General features: G+C 50.2%; 3 protein-coding genes across 4 annotated transcripts; 2 read left to right on the forward strand and 1 right to left on the reverse strand.

Annotated features, from left to right (window-relative positions):
- The first annotated feature begins 23 nt into the window (after positions 1-23).
- On the forward strand, positions 24-12,145 carry TBC1D13 (TBC1 domain family member 13). Of its 2 annotated transcripts, none has more exons than XM_030461085.1 (12): positions 24-391; positions 516-589; positions 1,107-1,147; positions 1,655-1,716; positions 1,990-2,089; positions 3,212-3,294; positions 3,502-3,661; positions 4,495-4,702; positions 5,370-5,533; positions 7,015-7,175; positions 7,402-7,459; positions 8,128-12,145. In XM_030461085.1, the coding sequence occupies exons 1-12, from the start codon at positions 369-371 to the stop codon at positions 8,191-8,193; spliced, it is 1,200 nt and encodes a 399-aa protein (XP_030316945.1). In that variant the 5' UTR covers positions 24-368; the 3' UTR covers positions 8,194-12,145. The 2 variants fall into 2 exon arrangements, 1 of the variants encoding a protein (XP_030316945.1); XR_003988255.1 differs by having other exon boundaries at positions 279-391; positions 7,079-7,175; positions 8,128-8,159.
- A 72-nt stretch (positions 12,146-12,217) lies between these two features.
- Positions 12,218-14,801, forward strand: ENDOG (endonuclease G). The gene is made up of 3 exons (XM_030461087.1): positions 12,218-12,766; positions 13,331-13,440; positions 14,097-14,801. Exons 1-3 carry the CDS (start codon positions 12,251-12,253, stop codon positions 14,380-14,382), a joined length of 912 nt encoding a protein of 303 aa, XP_030316947.1. The 5' UTR covers positions 12,218-12,250; the 3' UTR covers positions 14,383-14,801.
- Positions 14,802-14,864: 63 nt separating this feature from the next.
- On the reverse strand, positions 14,865-20,358 carry SPOUT1 (SPOUT domain containing methyltransferase 1). The gene is made up of 12 exons (XM_030461086.1): positions 20,300-20,358; positions 20,177-20,219; positions 19,953-20,072; positions 19,321-19,480; positions 18,643-18,732; positions 18,306-18,355; positions 18,004-18,134; positions 17,514-17,586; positions 17,047-17,145; positions 16,311-16,413; positions 15,656-15,803; positions 14,865-15,483 (listed from the first exon to the last, which is right to left on the reverse strand). The coding sequence occupies exons 1-12, from the start codon at positions 20,327-20,329 to the stop codon at positions 15,409-15,411; spliced, it is 1,122 nt and encodes a 373-aa protein (XP_030316946.1). The 5' UTR covers positions 20,330-20,358; the 3' UTR covers positions 14,865-15,408.
- Positions 20,359-20,903: the final 545 nt, after the last annotated feature.

The following is a 20,903-nucleotide window of genomic DNA, read 5'->3' on the forward strand; positions in this document are numbered from 1 at the left end:
AGAGCCTCCGCTACCCCCTCCCGCCCCCCTTCCCGCACCGGAAACACCGGAGACCTCGGGACGCTCGGGCCCTGCCCGCGGAGCTGGAAACAGCGCGGGGGTGTCGGCGGCTTCACACAGCGTGACGTCACCGCCTCCCGCGGCAGCGGCGTGACGTCAAGAGGTGACGTCAAGGGGTGACGTCAAGAGACGGCGTCACGGCCGCGGCGCTCGGGCGGCCCGAGGCGGAGCCACAGTGGGGGCGGTTCCGGGGGCGCGGCCTGGCCTGACCCCCCCCACCCGCTCCCCCTCATCCCCCCCGGGCAGGGTCTCGGGGTTTCCAGCCGGAGCGTTTATGCGGCGCGCGGGGCCGTGTCGCGGGGTCCGCCATGTCGCGACTGCACCAGAGCAGGTGGGTGGCGGGGCCCGGGCTGCGGCGGGGAGGGCTCGGCGGGGCGGGAGAGTGCCGGTGTCCGTGGGTGTAACGGGGGTGCCGATGTCTGCGGGTGTAACGGCCGTGGCTCCGCTCCCCGCAGGATCGCGGATTTCCAGGAGGTGTTGGGCGAACCCACGGTGGCTCTGGCCAAGCTCCGCGATCTCTGCTTCAGCGGTGAGCGGCCCGGGGAGGGGACGGGACCGGACCGGGCCTGGGCAGGAGGGAGGGAGGGAGGGGGGGACGGGTCTGGGGCTGCCTGGAAGCGCAGGCACAGGGTGGGGGGTTCGGGCCCCGGGAGGTTCGGGGGTCACCCCGGCTACCGCAGGGAACCCTCCCCGGAGCTGTCGGCGTGGGGGAGCCGAGGTGGCTGCGTTCTCAAGTCTGAGCCGCAGCGCTTTCCCCCGTGGTCTTTGAGCACAGCCCCAAACTTCACAGCAAACCCTTCCTTCCCCCTCTTCCGAAGCGCTGCTGGGTTCTGCTCTGCCCTCTCCATCACCTGCACGGTCCCCAGCTTCCAGCACCCACCTCAGGCGCCTTCCCCCCCTCCTCCCCCGGGGGTGCACCGCGGGTAACCCCTGTAAACTGCTCCAAAAACTTCTTGGCCCTTGGGGAGGAAAAGTGCTGCCTTGCCCGGCGGTGTGGTGAGGAGAGCGGGGTTAACATCGTTGTTTCTCTGCCTGCCGTTCCACAGGAATCCCCTTTGATGGTGGTTTGCGCTGCCTCTGCTGGAAGGTGGGTTTTGCTTGGGGCGCTTTTGTTTCTTGCCAGCGATGCTTGGGGTTGCTGGAGTGGATATACTGGGTTTGGGTACTTAATACTGTAAACAAACAAACAAACAAAAAAATCCAGGGCTTAAAAGCTGCTCAAAGTCAACAGTAATTTGTGGGGTTGAGTGCTGGCAGGATCACAACAGCACTTCCCAACACAGGGCAGGCATTGCTCTGGGTGGTAGGAAAGGACTGTCTGCTCTCTGCATCAGAGCAGCCCTCAGTATTGACCTAGGAGTGCATTTCAGTCAGGTTTGTTATTGATCACTCCTGCAAACAGGCCTGTGCCGAGAATATTCCCCCCAAAATATTCCTGACTGCTGCTTGGCAAAGTATGAGGCTTTCTGCAGAAAGCTCCCAGTGCTTTCAGAGAGCAGAGCCAGCTCTAGTTGCTGCATTGGGTTTGTTCATCTTACAGGTGTAACAGCTCATTCTCCAAAAACTAATTCATCTGTATCTGTTTTCTGGACAGATCCTCCTGAACTACCTCCCTTTAGAGAAAGCCTTATGGAGCTCTTTGCTGAAGAAACAGAGGTGAGGGTGTGGGCACTGGCTCCTTTGTTTCTAATGGTATCTGTGGAGAAGGAGAACAGTTCCTTAAATAATTAAGTACCTTCACAGAATGAATTTTTCTCCTGTGGAATGTACTGTTCTGTAGCCTGTCTCCTGGGTCTGGTGGATTGATCTCTTCAGCTGAAGAGAAAATGAAATGCCTCCTGGCTGAGGAAGGGGTTACTGAGAGATCTTCTGGAACTTTTGTTGACTTGATGTTCTGCTTCATTGCAAATTCCTCTTTTCTTCTTTCAGGGATCTGTATTCCCAGTTCCTAAAGGAAATGATCATTCAGCCTGGAATTGCCAAAGCAAACCTGGGTGTTTCAAGGGAAGATGTGACCTTAGAAGATCATGTAAGTACTGTTTTGCAGAAAATTCCCCAGGGCTATAAACTCTGGACCCCTGGACTTCTCTTGGCTCTGTTCTTGGACTGCAAACTTTGCCCTGCTAGCAGGAGGAATGGTTCCTAGGTACCAGTCTGGTGCTTGTGTCTCCATAGCCTTCAGTAAGAATTACTGGCAAAGCACTGATAGAAAAGAGCTGTTTTCAGCTATGCAAATCCCTTCTCCCCTCCTGTGGGGCTTGCTGCCCAGCTGCAGGTCTCCTAGGGAAAGGAAACTGCTGACAAGAGGTGCCTCTTGCAGAGACAGCTTCTGGGAAGTCAGGGGTGTGGGTGGACTCAGAGCAGGCTGCTCCAAACAGAGGAGATGAGAGGCAGGAGGGTCCAGTTGGGTTATAGAATGGAAGACAGAAGATTCACTTACTTCTAGTTAGGCTGCTACTTTTTATTTTTTTCCCCTTAATTATTTCCTGAGTTCCTTGGGTTTTTTTCTTCTCTGAAAGTGCTGTTAAGGGCTGTGTGTTGGGGGAGGGAATGAAGTAACTGATCAGAAGATGCTGTAAAATGATACAACTGCTTCCATGGCTGGTCCTGAACATGAACTTCTCTGCTAGCATGAGGTCCTCTGTGCTGCTGTGATCTCTGGAGACTGTCAAAGCAGTGTGTTTGTAACACCCCACTTGTTGGCAGGTTATGGTCATCTTTGGATCATTTGGGTATCACTTTGGAATGTTGCTTTTATTTTTTCCCCTCCTCTTGCTTAGTTGTTCACTAACTGTGCATGGATCCATCTCAGCTGTAGAGGTTGGAGCTGCAGTCAGGAGGCTTGTTGACAGGGGATAGGATTCCTGATTTGGGAACAAAGTCATGAAGGGGCAGGTGAAAAGGGCTTGGAAATGTTGGCTTCTGTCACTGCTTGCTCATTCATTCCACAAGCTCTGAGCCAGTTCCTGCACACTGAAGGAACAACACTACGTGTAGCTGGTGAGAGAAAAACTTAACACCTGAGGTGCTAGGAGTGTGCTGGCACTAGGCAACAGAGAAACAGGACAATTGTTAAATCAATGTGTATTTAACTGAGGATTTTGATACATGTGAGACATGCTTGTTCTCTTTCTGTGTTTTATTTCTTCAGCCTCTCAATCCAAACCCAGACAGTCGATGGAATACTTACTTCAAGGACAATGAAGTGCTTCTCCAGATAGACAAAGATGTCAGGTGTGTGAAGCACAGTGCCTCACCTTTCTGAACCCAGCTGGTTTGGTTAACCCTTCCTACTTTTATTAATATCAATATCACTATTAATATCAATATTAATATTAATAAATATTAATATTAATCTGAGCCTCCCATTCAGCAGAGGACACACGCTTCCTCCTTCTGACCAGTTTCCTTCTGACCATTTTCCTTCTGACTCCCTCCTAGGAGGCTGTACCCTGACATGGCATTCTTCCAGCGCCCCACAGACTACCCCTGCCTCTTAATCCTGGACCCCCAAAATGAGTTTGAGACCCTGCGCAAGCGGGTGGAGCAAACCACACTCAAGTCACAGACAGTGGCACGGAACCGCAGCGGGGTGACAAACGTGAGCTCTGGCTGTGGGGAAGGCACCTTGGTGATAAGGGGAAGGATGTTTCCTGGGTTGTGGGTTTTTTCCCTGTTTTGCTCTCTGGTTGTGGAGTTGAATTAAGTGTATACTGCAGCAGGTGCTGTGTGTTCTGGTGGCCAGGCAGCTTTATGGGAGCAGCTGTAGTGTCTGATGGTTGGTAGAAGGTTAAAGGTGTATTTAATTTTAAGGTTTGGGTTTTTTTTTTTCCTGACTTCTGGTGGAAGTTGGCATTGCAGGAAGATGTCAGAGTTTTATGCTTGGTGTGCCTGTGTTTGGATGGGAACAAACCACTGAAGGATGGGAGCAAAACACTGAGGGGTTAATTTATTGAAGTTGAATGTACATAATCTTCCAGAACTGTATCTCCTAAACCTGCAGTTAGGAAATGAGCTGGGTACCTGCTGGAATGTGTGTTGTCTCTTTCCTCTTTCATGAGCATTACAGCACGAGTGCCACACGCTGTTGGGGAAGGTGGGTTGCTACCACAACAGATCTATGCTTTTCCTCATACTTGTAACAAAGAAGAGGAACTGCTGTGGTTTCACACTGCGTGGGGTCAGGTGGTGCAGTGGTTCAGGGAACTGTTGCTGCAGACTGCTCTTTTCTTCAGGGCAGAGCCAGCACCAGGAGTTCAGTGCCTTTGTGATTCCCGAGTTACTTGTGGTTTATGTCAACACCTGCCTGTTTGGTATGAACTGCCCAAATCTTTTGGGGGCTCAGTCTAATAAAAGCCAAGCTTGTCATATGTACAGAATTACCCGTGCTGCTTGGTTATCCCAGATCAGCCTTAGTCTTGCCTTGCTCTTCAGGTGAGCTCCCCTCTTAAAACCACACCTAATTCTCTGAGCGAGTACGAAGTTCTGCCCAACGGCTGTGAAGCTCACTGGGAAGTGGTGGAGAGGATCCTGTTCATCTATGCCAAGCTGAACCCCGGGATAGCCTATGTTCAGGGGATGAATGAAATCGTGGGGCCTCTTTACTACACCTTTGCTACAGATCCTAACAGTGAGTGGAAAGGTGAGAGACTCTTTTGGCTGCTCAGGAACGGCCGTCGTACCGCATGTTCTCTGCTGTGGGAATAAAGCTCTCTTCAAACAGCTCTGTGTGGACTGATCAGAGCCAAAAAGCAAATCCAGGAAAAGATGAGTTCTGGGGGACCAGAGCAAGTTGATAGAAACTGAATGGGTTGTGAGTGGTGAAAACATGGGAAGTGAGGATTATTGAGGTGTGTTTGTTTGGGTTTTGTGGATCTAAGTCACACTTCCTGAGACTTAAATTCTCTTTAGAAGCTCTTGTTTGCTTGTACTGTATATGCCTGGCAAAAGAATGGGATGGGGGGTAGTTTGCCTTTTGCTTCTGCTCCATGGGAGCTCCAAGGGTGTGTGCTGTTAGCAGAGAGAGCAGATGGTGTTCTTAGGCACAGATAAATGGTTTGTGACCCCATGTCATGAAGACCTTGTGTTGCACACAGGGTCCAGGTCTGCAGTGACTCTGTAGATGTCTCTAGTTTAAAAAAAAAGTGTTTTGTCTTGTCCTAGGCCAAACAAGTTTAGATCTGGTGGGATCTGCTATTTGAATCCATTACAGCAGCCAGATTATGAAGTAGGAATAGATTTGAATCTCTCTGCCTCTATCAGTGAGGGCTTCCTCTAATACTTCCATAATTTTTTTTTTCTTTTTCTAGAACATGCTGAAGCAGACACATTTTTCTGCTTTACCAATCTAATGTCTGAAATTCGGGACAACTTCATTAAGAGCCTGGATGATTCTCAGTGTGGTATTACCTATAAAATGGAGAAGGTCTATTCCACCCTGAAGGAAAAAGATGTGGAGCTGTATTTGAAACTGGTGAGGAATTTGGTATTATCTCCGAGTCTTGGCTAGAAGTGGAGGAGTGGAGCTTAACAGTGCATTTGAATGTCAACCAGCTTTGTTAAACCTACTGAACAGAGGTTGAGAGAGTGTAGGAAGGGCTTTGCCTACAGAGCATGGAAGCTTTATCTATGAGCTGTAACAACCTCTCCTTGGAGTAAACCTAGAGCAAGCTGACACAGCAAGGTTTTCCTCCTCTGCCTGACTCTGAAAGCAAACAACAGTCATTGCAAAACTGCCAGCTGTGAGTTCAAAGTGATTTGGCCACAGTCCCTTGTCTTTAATGACTTCTAATTATCAGGCAGCAAAACGTGAGTTTTGCTGTAGATTTTCTTGGAATTTGAGGTAACAGGAATTGTCTCCTGTCTTTAAGAATAGAGCAGAAACCAGGCCCTCCCTCCACACATGCTTCTGTTGCCACTGGCAGCCCTAATTTAAACTGAATAGAGGTTATTGCAGATGTAAACTGAAATCCAGCAAACTGGACCATCCCACCCACCTAATTGTCTCATTCTCTTTCATCCAAGGTTCTCAGGGTGCTTTGGGTCAATGGAAGATTTTACCATATGCTGAAAACATCTTCAGGTCTTAGAGTCCATTTTGTGTGAAAGTCCAAGGAGAATTTGGAAGGGGAAGGTGTTCTTATCTCAGCCTTCACCAGATCACACTGATATATATATATTTTGTGTGTGTGTGTGTGTGTTAAGAAAAATCAGGATCCATTTCCTTTATAATCCAAAAGATGGTTTGTCAGCACAGTGACATGACCCAGTGTTGGTTGGTGGCTGATTCAGTGGAGAGAAAATGAACTGCTTACTATTTGGCTGGCAGGAAATGGTCTTGGCCATGCAGCAGCTGGTCCTTAAAGAATATCAGCAGGATCCTGTGCTTGTTTGACCTTGATTAAACTTACAGTCCTTAGGATTTAACAGCAGAAAACAAGAAAGCTTCAGGCTAGAAGTGCTTACAGTATATTTTACTGAGCATCACTGTGAACTCTGTTCCATCTTTTGTTTCTTTTTGTGAACAGTAAACCTTTTGATAAAGGGTTCTGGAAGGGAGAGGAAATCCTGACAAAACAAGTGCCTCTGCTAGAGGGGGAGGGCTGCTGCTTTGCAGATAAAATGCTGTTCAAATGGGAATGTTAAAATGACTTGGCAAGTTTAACAGAACTAACATAAATAGTGCCTTTAGGGAGAAAAGCTTCCTTTACTCCATGTTGTGGAGAGAAGAACATTTTTTTTTGGCTTGTCTGTAGACATGGGGCATGGCTGCACTGAAAATTTCTGTCTAGCTTGAGTGTGAGAGTCTTTGGGAGGAGGCAGTGGGTTTGCTGATGCTACAGCTTAGAGCTGTGTCAGGGTGGAGATGGGGATGGAAACACGGGGCTCATCTCTTGCTTGTAGGGAGTTGGCTGAGAGCACGTATTCATTCTTTGCCTGGTGCATGTCTGACAGCAAGAACAGAACATCAAACCCCAGTTCTTTGCCTTCCGTTGGCTGACACTGCTCTTGTCCCAAGAGTTCCTGCTGCCAGATGTCATCCGGATCTGGGACTCCCTCTTTGCTGATGACAAACGCTTTGATTTCCTTCTGCTCGTCTGCTGTGCCATGTTGACGTAAGTACACAGCACAGGAAGCCTTCCTGCTCTTCTTTTTCCCTCCTTTACCTAAATCCAGGGTTCCAGGAGGCCTCTGTAGGCATGTGTTAAGGCATCTGGTGAATAGGTTATGGTCACAATGGTAGCAAAAGTGATTTCAGGGGTCTGGGGTGCAGTGTAATCTGTTTTTTAAAGTTCCAGTTTAAAAAAGTTCAAAGTAGCTGGGATGATTTCCATCTTTCAGACTAATCCGGGATCAGTTGCTGGAAGGAGACTTCACTCTGAACATGAGGCTGCTACAGGTAAGGATTAAATACAATTGGCATGGGGAGCAAATTGAAGAGTCTTGAAGTAATGCTGTGAGAGCAGGATGTGCCTGGCTGAAGAGAGGTACCAGACTTCTGGTGCTTGCATGCAGAAAAATCTTCAGGGATCTTACAGCCTGCTCCTTACTGGAAGTGTGATGCTTTTGCTTGTGCACCCATTCTTTCCTACCAAGAAATTGTCATAGACTAGAGGTTTTTGGTGCCTTTTGGCTTGCAAAAAATAAGTGTTTTCCAACAAAGATATGCAACCCTATGTAAGAGTGTTAAGGTTATTGGCCAAAAGCTTTTGTTTAGCTCTGAGATCTGTGAGAGCTGCAAACAGCTGCATTGCATGGTAGGATATCTCTGCTTCTGCCAGTTCCTGCTTTGAGTTGTGCAAGATACTGGCTTTGATAAGGCTTTCTGGCATGAAGATAGCCCTTGTAGCAGGCCAGCTTGTACCCTTGGAGGACAAATTCATAAAGAAAAACCTTGAAGGGTGTTGAGGCTTCATCAGTTACAGAACAGGAAACTGCTATCAGTTAAAGGATTAACTGAAATGGGCTGTATCAAGAATGCTGTTGGCAAGGTTTGCCCTGCTTAAGTGAGTGTGTGCACAAGAAACCCTCCATGGTCACTTACATCACTTTGTTTCTTTGACCCAGGATTATCCAATCTCTGATGTTCATCTGATTTTGAAGAAGGCAAAGGAACTTCAAGATTCCAAATAGTCCATGAGCATAACAAAAGATGTCAGAGAAACTGGCAGTGGATCCCAGGAGATGCCCCCATGCAGTGGGGTGCATTAAAGCTCCTAGTGGTCTCTGCAGGACTTCAGGTTTTGTGTCTGGGCTACTGGCCACCTTGAAGACTTCTTCCTACTCTATTTATTAGGTCAAGGACTGATTATGTCCCCATCTACTTGGGTCCTGCACTCCAGAATTTTTCAAATCTCAAATGCCTCTGTGCTGCCAAAAGCAGTTCTTTGTATCTTTTTTTATGACTGAGTTGGGGAGAAAGGAACCATCTGCTTGGATATCCCTGAGGGGGTGGACTCCTTCCTGGAAGAAGCTTACATGGAGTAAGTTCTGATGGGGAAGGGACAGGCTGAGTCCCATGGATTTTGGTGGTATAGAAGGATCTTCTTTCTGTGAATAGAATGTATGCCAATCAAGTCACACATCCTGTCACTCAAATTGCTTCTGGATTCTTCTTCTTTGTGTCTGCACTTGGCCATCCCTGGGGTGTCCAAAGGAGATGATTGCATCAGCTTCTGGTGATTGTCATCTGTCTGTCTGGACCACTCTGCCTGAGAAAAAGACCTTGAGAAGCTGAGATGGGAGGACACAACTACAGCTGGTGGCTTTGTGCACTGAAACTGCCTGAATCCAGACTTGCCTTATCAACAAGGTCTCCTTGGAAGCAAGACCATGGTGGTTTTAATCAATGAGTCAAGAGTAGTTCAAAGTCAAGCCTTATTACACCCAGCCTTAGAGCAGGAGCTTGTTGCTGCAGGGAGGCCTCCAGCTGCTTTCCTGGCTCTGAACAGGAGCATATACAGCTACAGTGAGGATTCTGAAAGACAAGAAATGGGCATCTAGTTGTGTGCAATGGAGACAGACCTATTTATGGGCTTGTTACAGGCATGGCACTGGGGTTTTCTGCCTCAGTGGCTTGCACAGTTTTGCCCTGAGTAAGCTCTGGTCACAGTAACCTTGAAGACATGATACAGGTCCAATGTACAATTCAGAGTCCTGTTCTGGTATAATCCAGTGGTCATACAAGCATTTCAGTCATTAGCTGACTGCTGGGGCTGATCCACTTCTCTGTGTACTGATTCTGTTGGGAGTCACAGTTCTACGTTGGACACTTGTCCCTCTTGAGAGGGGGAAACTTTTCAGAGTTTCATTTCAAACACAGCAGAGCAGGCTCAGGAGAACATCACTTAATACAAACTATGGAGAGAACTGCTAACCTGCCAGCAGAGTCGAGCTGATCAGAAGCTGCAATCCTTGGAGGGAGAAGCTGCCAGCACCCAGGTGCTTAGGTGGTGCAGAAGCTCTTGGGTGAACACTAATCCAGCCTGCTTTTCCCTTTCTTTCTGTGCTCTGCTGGCTCACCTCTGCATAGCTGTTTGACACTGCAGTTTTTGGTATTTATGGGTATTGATTTGTTAAAGGTCAGTCTTCTTTGTAAGATCTGCTTAAGCTGCTGGTGGCCTAGAATTGCCCTAGCAGGAGGGATGTTGTCAGCTTTCAGCTTTTTTACTAGTGCTTTATCTTTCACTGAGGGCCAGTGCTTTACGTGCTATTGTTATTTTCACAAGGGTGGTTAGGGAGAAGAGGTTGAGGCATGTGCCTGTGTTCATATTGTCAATCCCAAGCAATCTCTGCCTCTTTAGATAAAAAGTGCTTGAGTGACACTGGTGCAGCCAGGTGTTGCTGCTGTAGTGGATCAAGAGCAACTGAAGACTTCAAACAATCTGTAATTAATACTTGTAGCTAAGTGTCCCTCTGCTGCAATCCTTTAAAGAGTAGTTTTTCTCCAAGAAACATTGAGTGGATAGACCAGGACAGCTGTGTGATGAAACATCCAGTTTGCTGTAACTGCTGGATAGATCTCTCTGCCTTCCAGGTGGTCTCATGGGCTCAGCTCTTGGGTCCTCTGCACTAGAGAGGGAGGCCCGTAGTCAGACCTCTGGTAGGCACAAATGTAGAACCAGAGGGCTGAACTCTTGGGTAGAATTGGATCTCCTCTAAGCACTTCTGCCTCAGAACTGCTCTAAATACTGTTTAGCTCTCACATTCCATGTAAAAGCTCTGCTTGCACCTCCTGAAGTACCTGGCCTGTCCATTTTGGGTTCCCTTGGTGAGTGCAGGGTTCCCTTATCCTGTGTTTTTTTACTGGTAACAGGATCATTCATGAGGGTTCCTGCTCTGGATAGCTAGAAATCTCCTTAAAATAACCTGAGAAGGTAGCAGACCAATCAGGATTAAAACTTTACTTGGGGGTCAACTTGTGCTTGTTTTCAGGGTAGTGTTTTGGGTTAACCTCCTGCAGTGGTCTTGAGCCAGGTGCTGGTCTGAAGTGTTACAAACACTCAAGGAAGAGAGCAAAGAGATGGCCACTCAAGCAGCAGTGCAGGTAGCTGGCTGGGGACAGGAATCATGCTGCCTTCTCCCTTCCTAGGTGCTGAAGGGCTTGTGTTGTGCCATCCTCTTCAGGGAGTGATGGTGAATTAAAGGGAGTCTGCAGTGGATTCATGGGATGTGATGAGAGCTTTGGCTACTGGGGAGTTCTCTGGGATAAATCCAGGTGGTGGCTACAAAACTGAGTTCTCTGGGGAGAACTTGTAACACCTTTGATCCAGGCAGGCTGATTCCTTCATGAAAAGCTGTTTTGTGCCCTTCTGTATCCCCACCTTTGTGGTAGGACTTCTGCCTGGCTGATGAAAGGAGTTGTACTTTCCTACTTGGGACATCAATTTCTTTATTCCAAGATTTTCTCCTTTCTTTAAGAGCAAAACCAGATGTTCGGAGGTGGCAAAAGAAAGCCTTGTTACCAGATTTTTAATGTCCTCGTGAGCTTCCTTGGTTTCATGCCTCAAAAGGCTTTTGGTGATTTTTTTTGTTGTGGATGTCAGGCAGTATTTAATGAGTGGTTCCCTGCCAGTGTGGCCAAGTAACAACTGCTGCACCCTTGAGAGGTTTCCACCTCTCATTTCTTTCCATCCTAATTCCCTGCAGGAGCAGCGGGGTCAACAGAAGCAGCATTTCTTTGGGTCAAGAGGTGTTAGTCAGGGGTGCCTTTAGGACCCTAAACAGAAGGTGTTTAAATAGCTCTTCAAACACATTCCCCACAGCCCCAATGTTGCCAGGCAGGGGAAGGGGGACCCGGATCCATCTCCATCCCTGGGAAGCAGCAGGACCTGCGGGAAGAGAGGAGCCTTCCCTGGGGAAAGGGGTTTGCTCTGCTTGTGCCTTGCTGTAGTTCAGGCTGTGGGAAGCTTTGTGGCTTTGCCAGTGAGGTGGAAGCAAGGGGACAGCAGAGATGAAGGTGGTGGTGGCAGTCACTCAGAACACTGGGTTTTGTGTTTGAATATTGTGACCTAACCTGGAATTATTCATGCATTGGTGGTGAGCAGGATGAAGGCACTGGGGAAGGCAGGGGCAGTTTTCCCTTAGAGAGTGTGGCTTCATCTGTTTAGAGCACTTCTGAAACTGCAGATCATTGTTGTGATTTTGTTTCGTTTTTACCTTGTCTGGAAAGAATTTCCAGAACAGGCTCTAGAGAACACTTCACCGCTCTAAACCTCTTCCTTTTATGCTTCCTTTTAAACACTATTTTTATAATGCTTCCTTGAGCGAAACGGGTGGCTTTGTGCACACATCTGGTGCTGTGACTCCCTTGGAGTTACCGCTGCTGCCGGTGATCACCACAGCGTTCAGCAGCGGCCTCGGACCGGCACCGAACCGCCGGGTTCTCCGGGGCGCGGTTGCCGGGGGAGCTGTGGCGTTCCCTGAGGAATCCCAGGGCTCTGGGGTGGGGTGGCCGGTTGGGACCCACTCTTTATTTGTGTACCCTCTCCTTCGAGCCCTCCCTGTACCCCCCCGGGACTCTGTCACGCTGCTCTCACTCTCCCAATAAAATGGTTCCTCCGAACGCCTGGGGCTGTCCTGAGGCGCCCCCTCGCCCTTAAAGCGGCGATGTCCCCGCGGCTGGCTCGGGGCGGAGCGGGGAAGCCGAGGCCCGTTTAAAGCAGTGGGTCCGCCGGGGCTGAGCGCGGCCATGCTGGGGGCCCGATGGGTGCTGCGGGACCGGTGGGTGCTTCCCGCCGCCTCCCTGGCGCTGGGCGCGGGGCTGGGAGCCGCGCTCGCCACTCGCCGCCGGTCCCAAAGCGATGAGGCTGAGGGGTTGCTGGCCCGCTTGCCCGTGGTGCCCGTGGTGGCTGCGGCCGGCCCGCCGGCGCTGCCGGGCTCCGGGCGGGTGGAGCTGACCAAGTACGGGCTGCCCGGGCTGGCGCAGCTGCGGAGCCGTGAGTCCTACGTGCTGTGCTACGACCCGCGGAGCCGCAGCGCGCTTTGGGTTGTGGAGCAGCTCAACCGGGAGACCCTCAGCGGCACCTCCGACCGCGGCGCCTGCGAATTCCTTGAGGATGATTCGGTCCACGAGTACCACCGAGCCACCAACGCCGACTACCGCGGCAGCGGCTTCGACCGCGGGCACTTGGCCGCTGCTGCCAACCATAAGTGGAGCCAGAAAGCCATGCGGGACACCTTCTACCTCAGCAACATCGCCCCGCAGGTAGGAATCACCCCCCTGAGGGGCTGCGGGAGGGATCGTGCCTCCCGGGGAGGGGGGAAAGGGGAAGGCGGAGCTACCCGCGGTCAAGGACGGGCGCTGCTCCCCGCTCCAACCCTGCTCGAAGCCTCTGCGGCTCTGGCGTGGGTTTGTCCTTGTAGTGTTTCAGGCAGAAAGAGTGAATCCATAGTCGCTGGAGGGTGCTGGATTTCCTGCTAAACCCAACCAGAGTGATCTGCAAATGGGCCCGCCTGAGCGCTGCTTCTCTCAATCTGAGAGAGACGCTGCTCAGCACGGGTGATTGCAGGAGCAAAACGGAACAGGAAGGCAGATTGTTGTTGCAAAAAATCGTGGTCTGAGGTGAATGGGTTCTGTTCTTGTGTATGCAAAGCAGGACCTCGTGTACACAGTGTCCAGAGCTGAAGCAATAGTGGAGATGACCTGGAACGTGCTTGGAGTGCTGTGAGATGTGTTATAGAAAAGGCAGGTGTTATTACTCTTCTTAACAGTGAGGAAATTCCCTACTGATTGACTTTGCTGCCTGTCTCACCCTGGTTGTATTTCTAGGATCCTCATTTAAACCAGCATGCCTGGAATAACCTTGAGAAGTACAGTAGAGGCTTAGCAAGATGCAACAAGAACGTCTATGTCTGCACAGGACCCCTTTACCTGCCCAGGTAAAACAGGAGGGCCAGGCTGGGATTGTGCTTGAAAGATGCATTGTGCTGGGCAAGGAAAGAGCAGGCTGAGGGGTGCAGCTCCCACATGGGAGTGATCTGCCAAGTCCCTCCTCTGTCAGTGAGACCAGCTGTGTGCAGAGGCTCTGTGGAAGGATACTTGCTTAGGATTGAGATTAGTTTGTGCATGTCTCATTTCAGCTCATTATTTCATGAGTAAAGGCATGTTTTCTTGAGTTACAACAATCACAGTATCATTTTTGTTTGTAGTCTTCAGCAATCAAGTGCATTACTAGATTATTAGGCTAACATTAGACTGCACACCCTTTTTCTGTAGAATAACGCCTCCAAGTTCTCCACTTCTGAGCTTGACTTTATTTGCAAAGACCTTGATGCAGCACTAAGAGCTGTTGTCTCGCATTGAGATCTCTTCAGGAAACAGCTTGGAGAGAGACTGCAGGAAAGGGATTGGGGGGAGCAGACCCATCACACAGCTCAGGCCCCCACCATGTCACGTAGCCTGTGTTTTAGTGGTGTTTTTATACCACTGCTTCTCCCCCATGCTATGGGGGCTCTTTTTGGGGGGGTAGTTGAGGGCTGAGGGGGTGGATGTGGCATCAAGCTGGGAAATAACATGGGATTTGCTGTTGGTGCAGAATGGAGGCTGATGGGAAGATGTATGTCAAGTACCAGGTGATTGGGAAGAACAACGTGGCCGTCCCCACCCATTTCTTCAAGGTGCTTATTCTGGAAAAGGAGAGTGGGGAGATTGAGCTGCGCTCATATGTGATGCCCAACAGCCCTGTGGATGAGAAAATCCCCCTGGAACGATTCCTGGTTCCCATTGAGAGCATTGAGCGAGCTTCAGGGCTCCTTTTTGTCCCAAACATCTTGAAAAGAACAAGTAACTTGAAAGCCATCACAGCTGGAAACAAGCACTGAATACCAACTCAACAAATCCAGGTATCCCCTGGGGAGGGACTCACAGCAGTTGTCTGCAGAATAATAGTTCCTTGTGTAATTTTAAATGTGGGAAGTAAGAATCAAACCAATGCCTCTCTTTACCCTTCCCCTTGTTTCATGTAAGAGTGAAACATGCACGGGTGGCAGGTCCCTAGGGAGGTCCTGCAGAAGGCTCCTGGGTACTTCACACCAGTACAATGTACCCCTGTAACTGGTCCTTTTATCTGTGGCTTGTTAAGATGCAAAGGGAAGTTACTGAATTTATTCTACTTAGCAAAGAAGGATGGGAGCAAGATGAGTACGGGGGAGGAGAGCTTCCTATTTTTCTGTGGCCAAAGGACTGTTTGATTGTTTACTTTCAAAAGATGGTTTTAGCAGTAAAGCTTTGAACCCCCAAAGTATTGGTTGCTTCTTATCTGCTATTACCAAAGCCCTGAATATCTCAGCAGGTGGGGGCAAGACAGAGCCAACTTTTCCATCTGTTTTCCTGTTTGAGCTCACTGTAAGCAGAGCTTAAGGCATTAGAAAGGGAGCCCAGCTGAAGCTCCAGCCCTTCCTGCTGTTGGGAAGGATGAAGCTTTGGAGTTGAAGAGGGAGCTGGGGAAGCTAAGCTAACTGTGACAGGAACAGCTTCCTGGCATAGGGATTAAGTTTTGACTTAGTTTAAGTCTGAAGTCACATGGCTTTGGGGGCACTGAGCATGCAGGATCTCTGACACAAAGTGCCCATTCTCTCCACCAAGACACACACAGAATTCCAAGGCAGCTGGGGTTCCACACTGCTTTATTCCCCACCCCAGGCTTGTCCCAGCTGCTGAAGGGCAGCCACCAGCCCTTGGCTGGCCCCTGCAGGCAGGAGGGCACAGACTTGCTGCACTGCCAGCTGTAGTCACGCTGTGCCTTGGCCCTGCCAGGCTCTTGGAGTGTTTTGACCAGCAACCCAGCTTCAGTCAGCCCCTTCCCAAGGCACTCCTCAGCTGATGCCAAGGTCAGTGTTTTCCTCCCCTCAGCTCTCCCGGGGTGTCTTCACAGCCTCATGGATGTGGGGTCTCAGTGCAGAGAGAGAGATCAGGAGCGCTTCCTGGAAGAGACCCGGGTGACAGTCAGAACCACTGGTGTCTTGGGAACAGTGGGCAAGCCAGCTGCTCTCTGCTGAGGTGTCACCACAGGGGACACAGGCTGTGTCACTGCCCCAGGCAGGACCAGTGCTGCTCTGCACACACAGGCACTGCACCCTGAGCCACCTGCCCTACCTCTGTCCGGATGGTTCGGCTGCCTTGGCTGGGACAAGTGTTCAGGTAGAAGTCAAACAAGACACTTGGGTCGGTGACCTCCAGGTTTGGATCCACATCAACCCCAGCTTCCAAACCCTCAAGACCTCCAAAGACAACAAGGGCATGCCTAGGGAAGAGCACAGGGACAAGGTGAGAAGGGTGAGCAGTTCTTACCCCTGTACCAAAGCAGATGCTACAAGCTTTAAACATCAAACCTTCAAATGGATTAAGAGTTGTCTTCACAGAAACAGCTCTGTCTGCTCTTGCAGGTGAAGCTGACTCATTTATTTTGTTCAGGTATTTGGGTCTGTGTTCAAACCCCTCTGTGCTACCTTTACTGGCCATGATCATTGCAGCCCCAACCCTAACAAAGCCCCAGAGCACTTGGCCAATGTGACAGTCCCTTCTATCAACTCCAGAAAGCAAGAAAAGAATTGGCTTTGTCCTGGGGTGCTTCTCCCAGCTTCTGACATGCAGCAGAATGTGTCTTGCTGTTAAAGGGAGCAGGGGAGCCTGTAGGTGAGTCTTGCACTTGTATCTAGGAGCATTCCTGCCTAGGAGAGCACTAAGGGCACAGGACAGATCTGCTACCCCCACCAGGCTCTGTGTGGGACCAAGCAGGCAGGACACAAACCTGAAGGAAGGGAGAGTGGCCTGGTCCACGGAGCTGCCCCTCTCTGAGGTGCCAATGGAGAGATCGTAGCCTTCCTTGAAAGGGCACTCTGAAAACACAGCACCTGGGAAACAAACACAAGATGGGGTTGCTCATGTGGTGCCCTTGCCCATGCTGTTTGCCTTCTGGATGGGCTGCACAGGTGAGTAGCAGCAGGAGGAATTGCTTTTCAGTGCCACTAGTGCATCAGAACAATTTCTTACATAATTTGGGTGCTGCAGGAGTGTCTGGCACCTTCTGAACTGCAGCACCTTTTCCTCAAAGCTCAAAGGGATGCTGGAGCCATTCCTTGACTAATGGCTTACAATTTTATTTGTAGGAGGTCAAATCAATCAGAAAATAGGAGAAGGATTTTGCAGGGCTCTTGAGCTCAAAGTTACTGCTGGCTTTGATGTGAAGGAACAGGAGGTAGTTGTCATGGAAATGGAGAGCACCAACTCATTTCCTGCTACAGCATGGACAACTGGTGCAATGGTGAGTGGAAGTACAGGGTACAGTACCAGTGGGTGACTGGGGTGATTCATGCTCCTAGTTTTAGCCCTTAAATCTGATTGCCATGTGGCTCCTAGCTGCAAGTGAGAGCTGCCTTTGAGACAAAACAAGATTGCTATAAGTTATGTCAGTGCGTGCTGCAGACATGCAACCAGTAGGCCTGAAATGGGCAGAGCCATGGCTAAGAATTTCTGCAAATACTCACTCAGGCAGGAGGCAAGGCGGACGCTGTAACCCCAGTACAAGCCTGAGACTGTCCGAGGGTGGTGGGAGGACACCACGGTGCCTTTCCTCACCTTGGCTTCTGGAAGGGAAGCAAAGAGATGGAACAAGCCCTGGGATCTCCTATGGAGAGCTGGGTTTGACCAGCCACATGCAGCAGTTTCTTCTGGGGCAGGGCACTGCTTGGGTGTGCAACCAAGAACTGCTTCTTTTGAGGGCATTCTGGAAAGGGTGTAAGTATGTTTGGTCTGTTTGTTGTTGGGCAAGGAGCTGGCAGTTCTTAACCAGTTAACCAGGGAGTACAGTAAGGGTGTATTAGAATTGTGTGTTGGGTGAAGGGCACATGCAGAGCTGTTGGGTGCTTTCAAACAGGAGGGATCTGAAGGCTGTTGTATGGAAGGACCATGCTGCAGGGCTGCAGTTTACAGATCCAGTAGAGCAGCAGGTTACCTGGGTTCTGGGGTTCCTCCAGGCGCACAGTGACTCGCAGACCAGGGTTCAGCTGTTTGTCAATCTGCACCTCCTGCAGGGACAGTCAGTATCAGTGCTGGGTACTCTGGAAGTACTGGGGAAGAAGAGAACCCTCTGGGGAAATGGGGGTCTGTCCTGGCCCAGGGCTGGAATGGCTGGAATGAGGAGCTCTGTGATCTGAGCCTGCAGAGTAGGCTCAGGGGGAGCTGGGTCAGCAGTCTGAGACTTATTTTGCTGCTCCAAGGTTCAATTCCAGCAGAGAAGGAATGATGTGCTGGAAGGGGAAGGCTCACCAGCACCTGGGAAGCCCCAGCCATTAATGAGCCAGAAAGGACAAGACAGTAACAGCATAAAACTTCATGCCAGCTTTCCACAGCCTTCAGAAACCCAGCAGTGCCCACCCTGCCTGCTTCACATCTGCCAGACAGAGGGAATTGTTCTGGGATTTGTGGGTTCCAGATGGACATACCTTCCTCATCCCACAGTTGACAAAAGAGCCTCTGCCTGGCTTAGTTGGCCGATCCAACACGACCCCTTCCCGGTATTCCGAGTCCTCATCCACACGCATGTGGTGGGGGCTGTCCAGGGGATTGAGGAGCCCTAGAACAGCACAGAGGAAAAGAGCTGCTAAGGAGAGGACACAGACTGTGGTAACACGGGGGTAAGTGCAACTGTTCTGCCTGCACCATGAGGTGGGGAAAAGCCATGCAGTTCTGTGCATCCCATGGAAAACAAGAGCCAGAGCTCAGGGAGGGACAGAGAGAATGTTACCTGCAAATTGCAGATCCTCATGTTTTGGAAAAAAGGATTTCCTCAAGTACCTGTTGTCAGAAAAAGCTGAGATGTGAAACCAGTTTTTTTCTCTTTGGAATCCAAGCCTCAATTCTAGCCCTGTATTGATTCAAAGTACTTTCTCCAAGTCCTTGATCTATCACTGACGTAGCATGCAGCTTGTATCCTGCACTTACTGTATTTCCAGTTAAAACTCCTGAACCAGACATGGAACAATCAGATCCTGCATAACTGTGCAGGATAAACAGTCTGGCTCCTGCTCCCATAGCCTCTGGCAAGTCAGTTCTGATGTGCAGTGTGACCACTGGGGACTTACTGAGGGCATTCCAAGTACTGGAGGATCCGAGCAAGCTGCACGCACGCCTTTCCTTTCCTCCCAATTCCTTCAAAATCTCCTTCTACAGTCCTGAAAGAGAAAGAAAGCAGCTTATGAATTCAGCAAGAGACTGCACAGCCCCACATAGCCAGGTTTCCAGAAAACCAAGCCCCTTGCTCCTTAATCTGAAAGGTGCCCTCCCTTCCTCCCTGAAAAGAGATGGGACCACTTGTAAAAGGGCTACTCCAGAGCTAGGGACTTAAGTTGTATTTGGAACACTCTGTAAACAAAACACCTTTTCCACTTTTGTTTTGCTTTTATCTTTGTGTATCTGTGTATTGATACATCTGTGGATGCTACAGAGCTCCACTGCTTGGCCAGTGAAAAGCTGAAGGAACAGGAATTCATCTCTATTAGCATATAGGCACACCTCATCTATCCATGGCAAGCCATAAGAGTACAGGGCTTGGTCCTCTGCTGCTCTGTCATCCCCATGCTGATAAATGATCCTAATTGCCAGGGCAGTTGGGTCAACATCTTTTCCCAGTGGCACAGGGATCTCTTTAATCCTGGCATTTAAGCATTTGCTTGAGAATGCACAGTTCTTCCCTGGTCTCAGTTTAAAAGACCGAAGAAACAGAGAGAAGATGCTTTCTGCAGAAGATGGCTCCTCCTTACTTTACATTTTCTCCCTCCTCGTCAAACACCACGATCTCATCCACACAGAAGATGGCACAGGCCCGAGCAATCTGTCCAGCAAGGTAGGTCCTTAGCTCCAGGGACTGAGCATTGTTCAGGATGGAGCCTGGCAGGGCAATGCTCAGCGTGTAGTGACGCCCTAGGGGAAGGGAGTGTGATCAGAGGAGAGCCAGTGGTATATAGACAGCATTTGATTTACTGCTTTAAATGTTCAGAGGGGAAGGACAGAAGAAATTTTCCCTTTAGGAATTTCTTCTCGGCCTCTGACTTGTCAGCTGTAAGGGGCAGGTATCCCTTTAAGGAGGAAACTTACTGAAAAATCAGTTTGTACCCTCTTATTCCAGGAAGTTCATAAAAATTCTGTCCTAGCTCAAACCAGGTCATGGGGAAAAAAAACAAACCTCAAACAACTGCTGTTTCTTAGCTTTTAGCCACAGGTTTTCTCTTAATAAGAGAACATGTTACACCATGTTCACACCTGTGGGATGCTCTGTATCAGACCTGGGCAGCAGAGCATCACCTCTCCTCTCCATGCACAAAACTGACTTTTCAGACCCAAGTTCTTCGGCTCTTCCAGCCCAGACCTCCCCACAGGGGCTCAGCCGCCTCACCTTTATCTTCCTTTTGCTCCTCCTCTTTCTTAGCTTGTTTTTCTGCCAGCTCCCGCATCCGCTGCTTTTCCAGTTTCTTCAGCAGCTTCATTTCCTTCCATTTTTTCTTCTCGGCTTTCCCTGCAACGCGGGATGTTTTGCACAACGACCGCACAGCGCAGGGCAGCCCCGCTTTCCTTGCCCTCCCCTCACCCCCCCAGGGCAGGGGGATGTCCCAGCCTTACTCTCCTGCTTCCAGCGGCGCCAGTCCACCTTCCTGTCCCCAACCTGCGGGACACAGACGCCTTTACCGCCCGGCTCCCGTCAGGGACCGCCCGCACATCCTCCCCTCCCCGCACCCCCCGCACCTCCACGCCTCTGGGTCGCTTCTCCGCCATCTTCCGCACGCTCTTCCCCCTCCTCCTCCGGGCACGCCCCTCGGCGGCGCTGATTGGTCCAGAGGGGCGCTTTGTGCCCGCCCTACAACGGGTGAGCCAATGGGGAGCAGGGGGCGGGGCCGGCCTGAGCCTCCCCTCAGAGGAGAGCTGAGCGCTGCGGGGGAAACTGGGGCAGAGAAAAGCCGGGAAGGGAAGAGAAGGGTTAAGGGAAACGTAATGACGATGTTCCAGTATTGGAAGGTCAGCTACAAAGATGCAGAGTCCCCATTGACAAGGGGCACCGAACACAAGTTGCTGCTGGGGAGGTTCCGTTTGAAGAGCAGAGGAAAATTTTTCCCCGTGAGGACAGTGAGACACTGGAATGGCCTCCCTGGGGAAGGGGTGGATTCCATCGCTTTAGGAAGTTTTAAGTCTCAGCTCGACGGGGTTTCATGTAAACAATGATATCAGAAGGGTTGGACCAGAGGATCCTTGAGGTCCCTTCCAACCTGACATTCCAGGATTCTATGAAATTCCCCTCTGCGGGGGAGCTGGGGTGGCCTAAAGCTGGACACCCACATCAGGATGTGTGTTG

The sequence above is a fragment of the Calypte anna genome, chromosome 17 (genome assembly GCF_003957555.1).
Source record: "Calypte anna isolate BGI_N300 chromosome 17, bCalAnn1_v1.p, whole genome shotgun sequence".
Classification (NCBI taxonomy): Eukaryota; Metazoa; Chordata; class Aves; order Apodiformes; family Trochilidae; genus Calypte; species Calypte anna.

Excerpts from the sequence above, each read along its gene's own strand:
- TBC1D13 (XM_030461085.1), top strand. The coding sequence starts at position 369 with ATGTCGCGACTGCACCAGAGCAG. Across the intron at positions 590-1,106 it reads CCGCGATCTCTGCTTCAGCG|GAATCCCCTTTGATGGTGGT; the intron begins GTGAGCGGCCCG and ends GCCGTTCCACAG. Across the intron at positions 3,662-4,494 it reads ACCGCAGCGGGGTGACAAAC|GTGAGCTCCCCTCTTAAAAC; the intron begins GTGAGCTCTGGC and ends CTTGCTCTTCAG.
- ENDOG (XM_030461087.1), top strand. The coding sequence starts at position 12,251 with ATGCTGGGGGCCCGATGGGTGCTGCGGGACCGGTGGGTGCTTCCCGCC. Across the intron at positions 12,767-13,330 it reads TCAGCAACATCGCCCCGCAG|GATCCTCATTTAAACCAGCA; the intron begins GTAGGAATCACC and ends TTGTATTTCTAG. Across the intron at positions 13,441-14,096 it reads GGACCCCTTTACCTGCCCAG|AATGGAGGCTGATGGGAAGA; the intron begins GTAAAACAGGAG and ends CTGTTGGTGCAG.
- SPOUT1 (XM_030461086.1), bottom strand. The coding sequence starts at position 20,329 with ATGGCGGAGAAGCGACCCAGAGGCGTGGAG. Across the intron at positions 19,481-19,952 it reads GGAGCAAAAGGAAGATAAAG|GGCGTCACTACACGCTGAGC; the intron begins GTGAGGCGGCTG and ends CCCTTCCCCTAG. Across the intron at positions 15,484-15,655 it reads GCCGAACCATCCGGACAGAG|GAAGCGCTCCTGATCTCTCT; the intron begins GTAGGGCAGGTG and ends GGTCTCTTCCAG.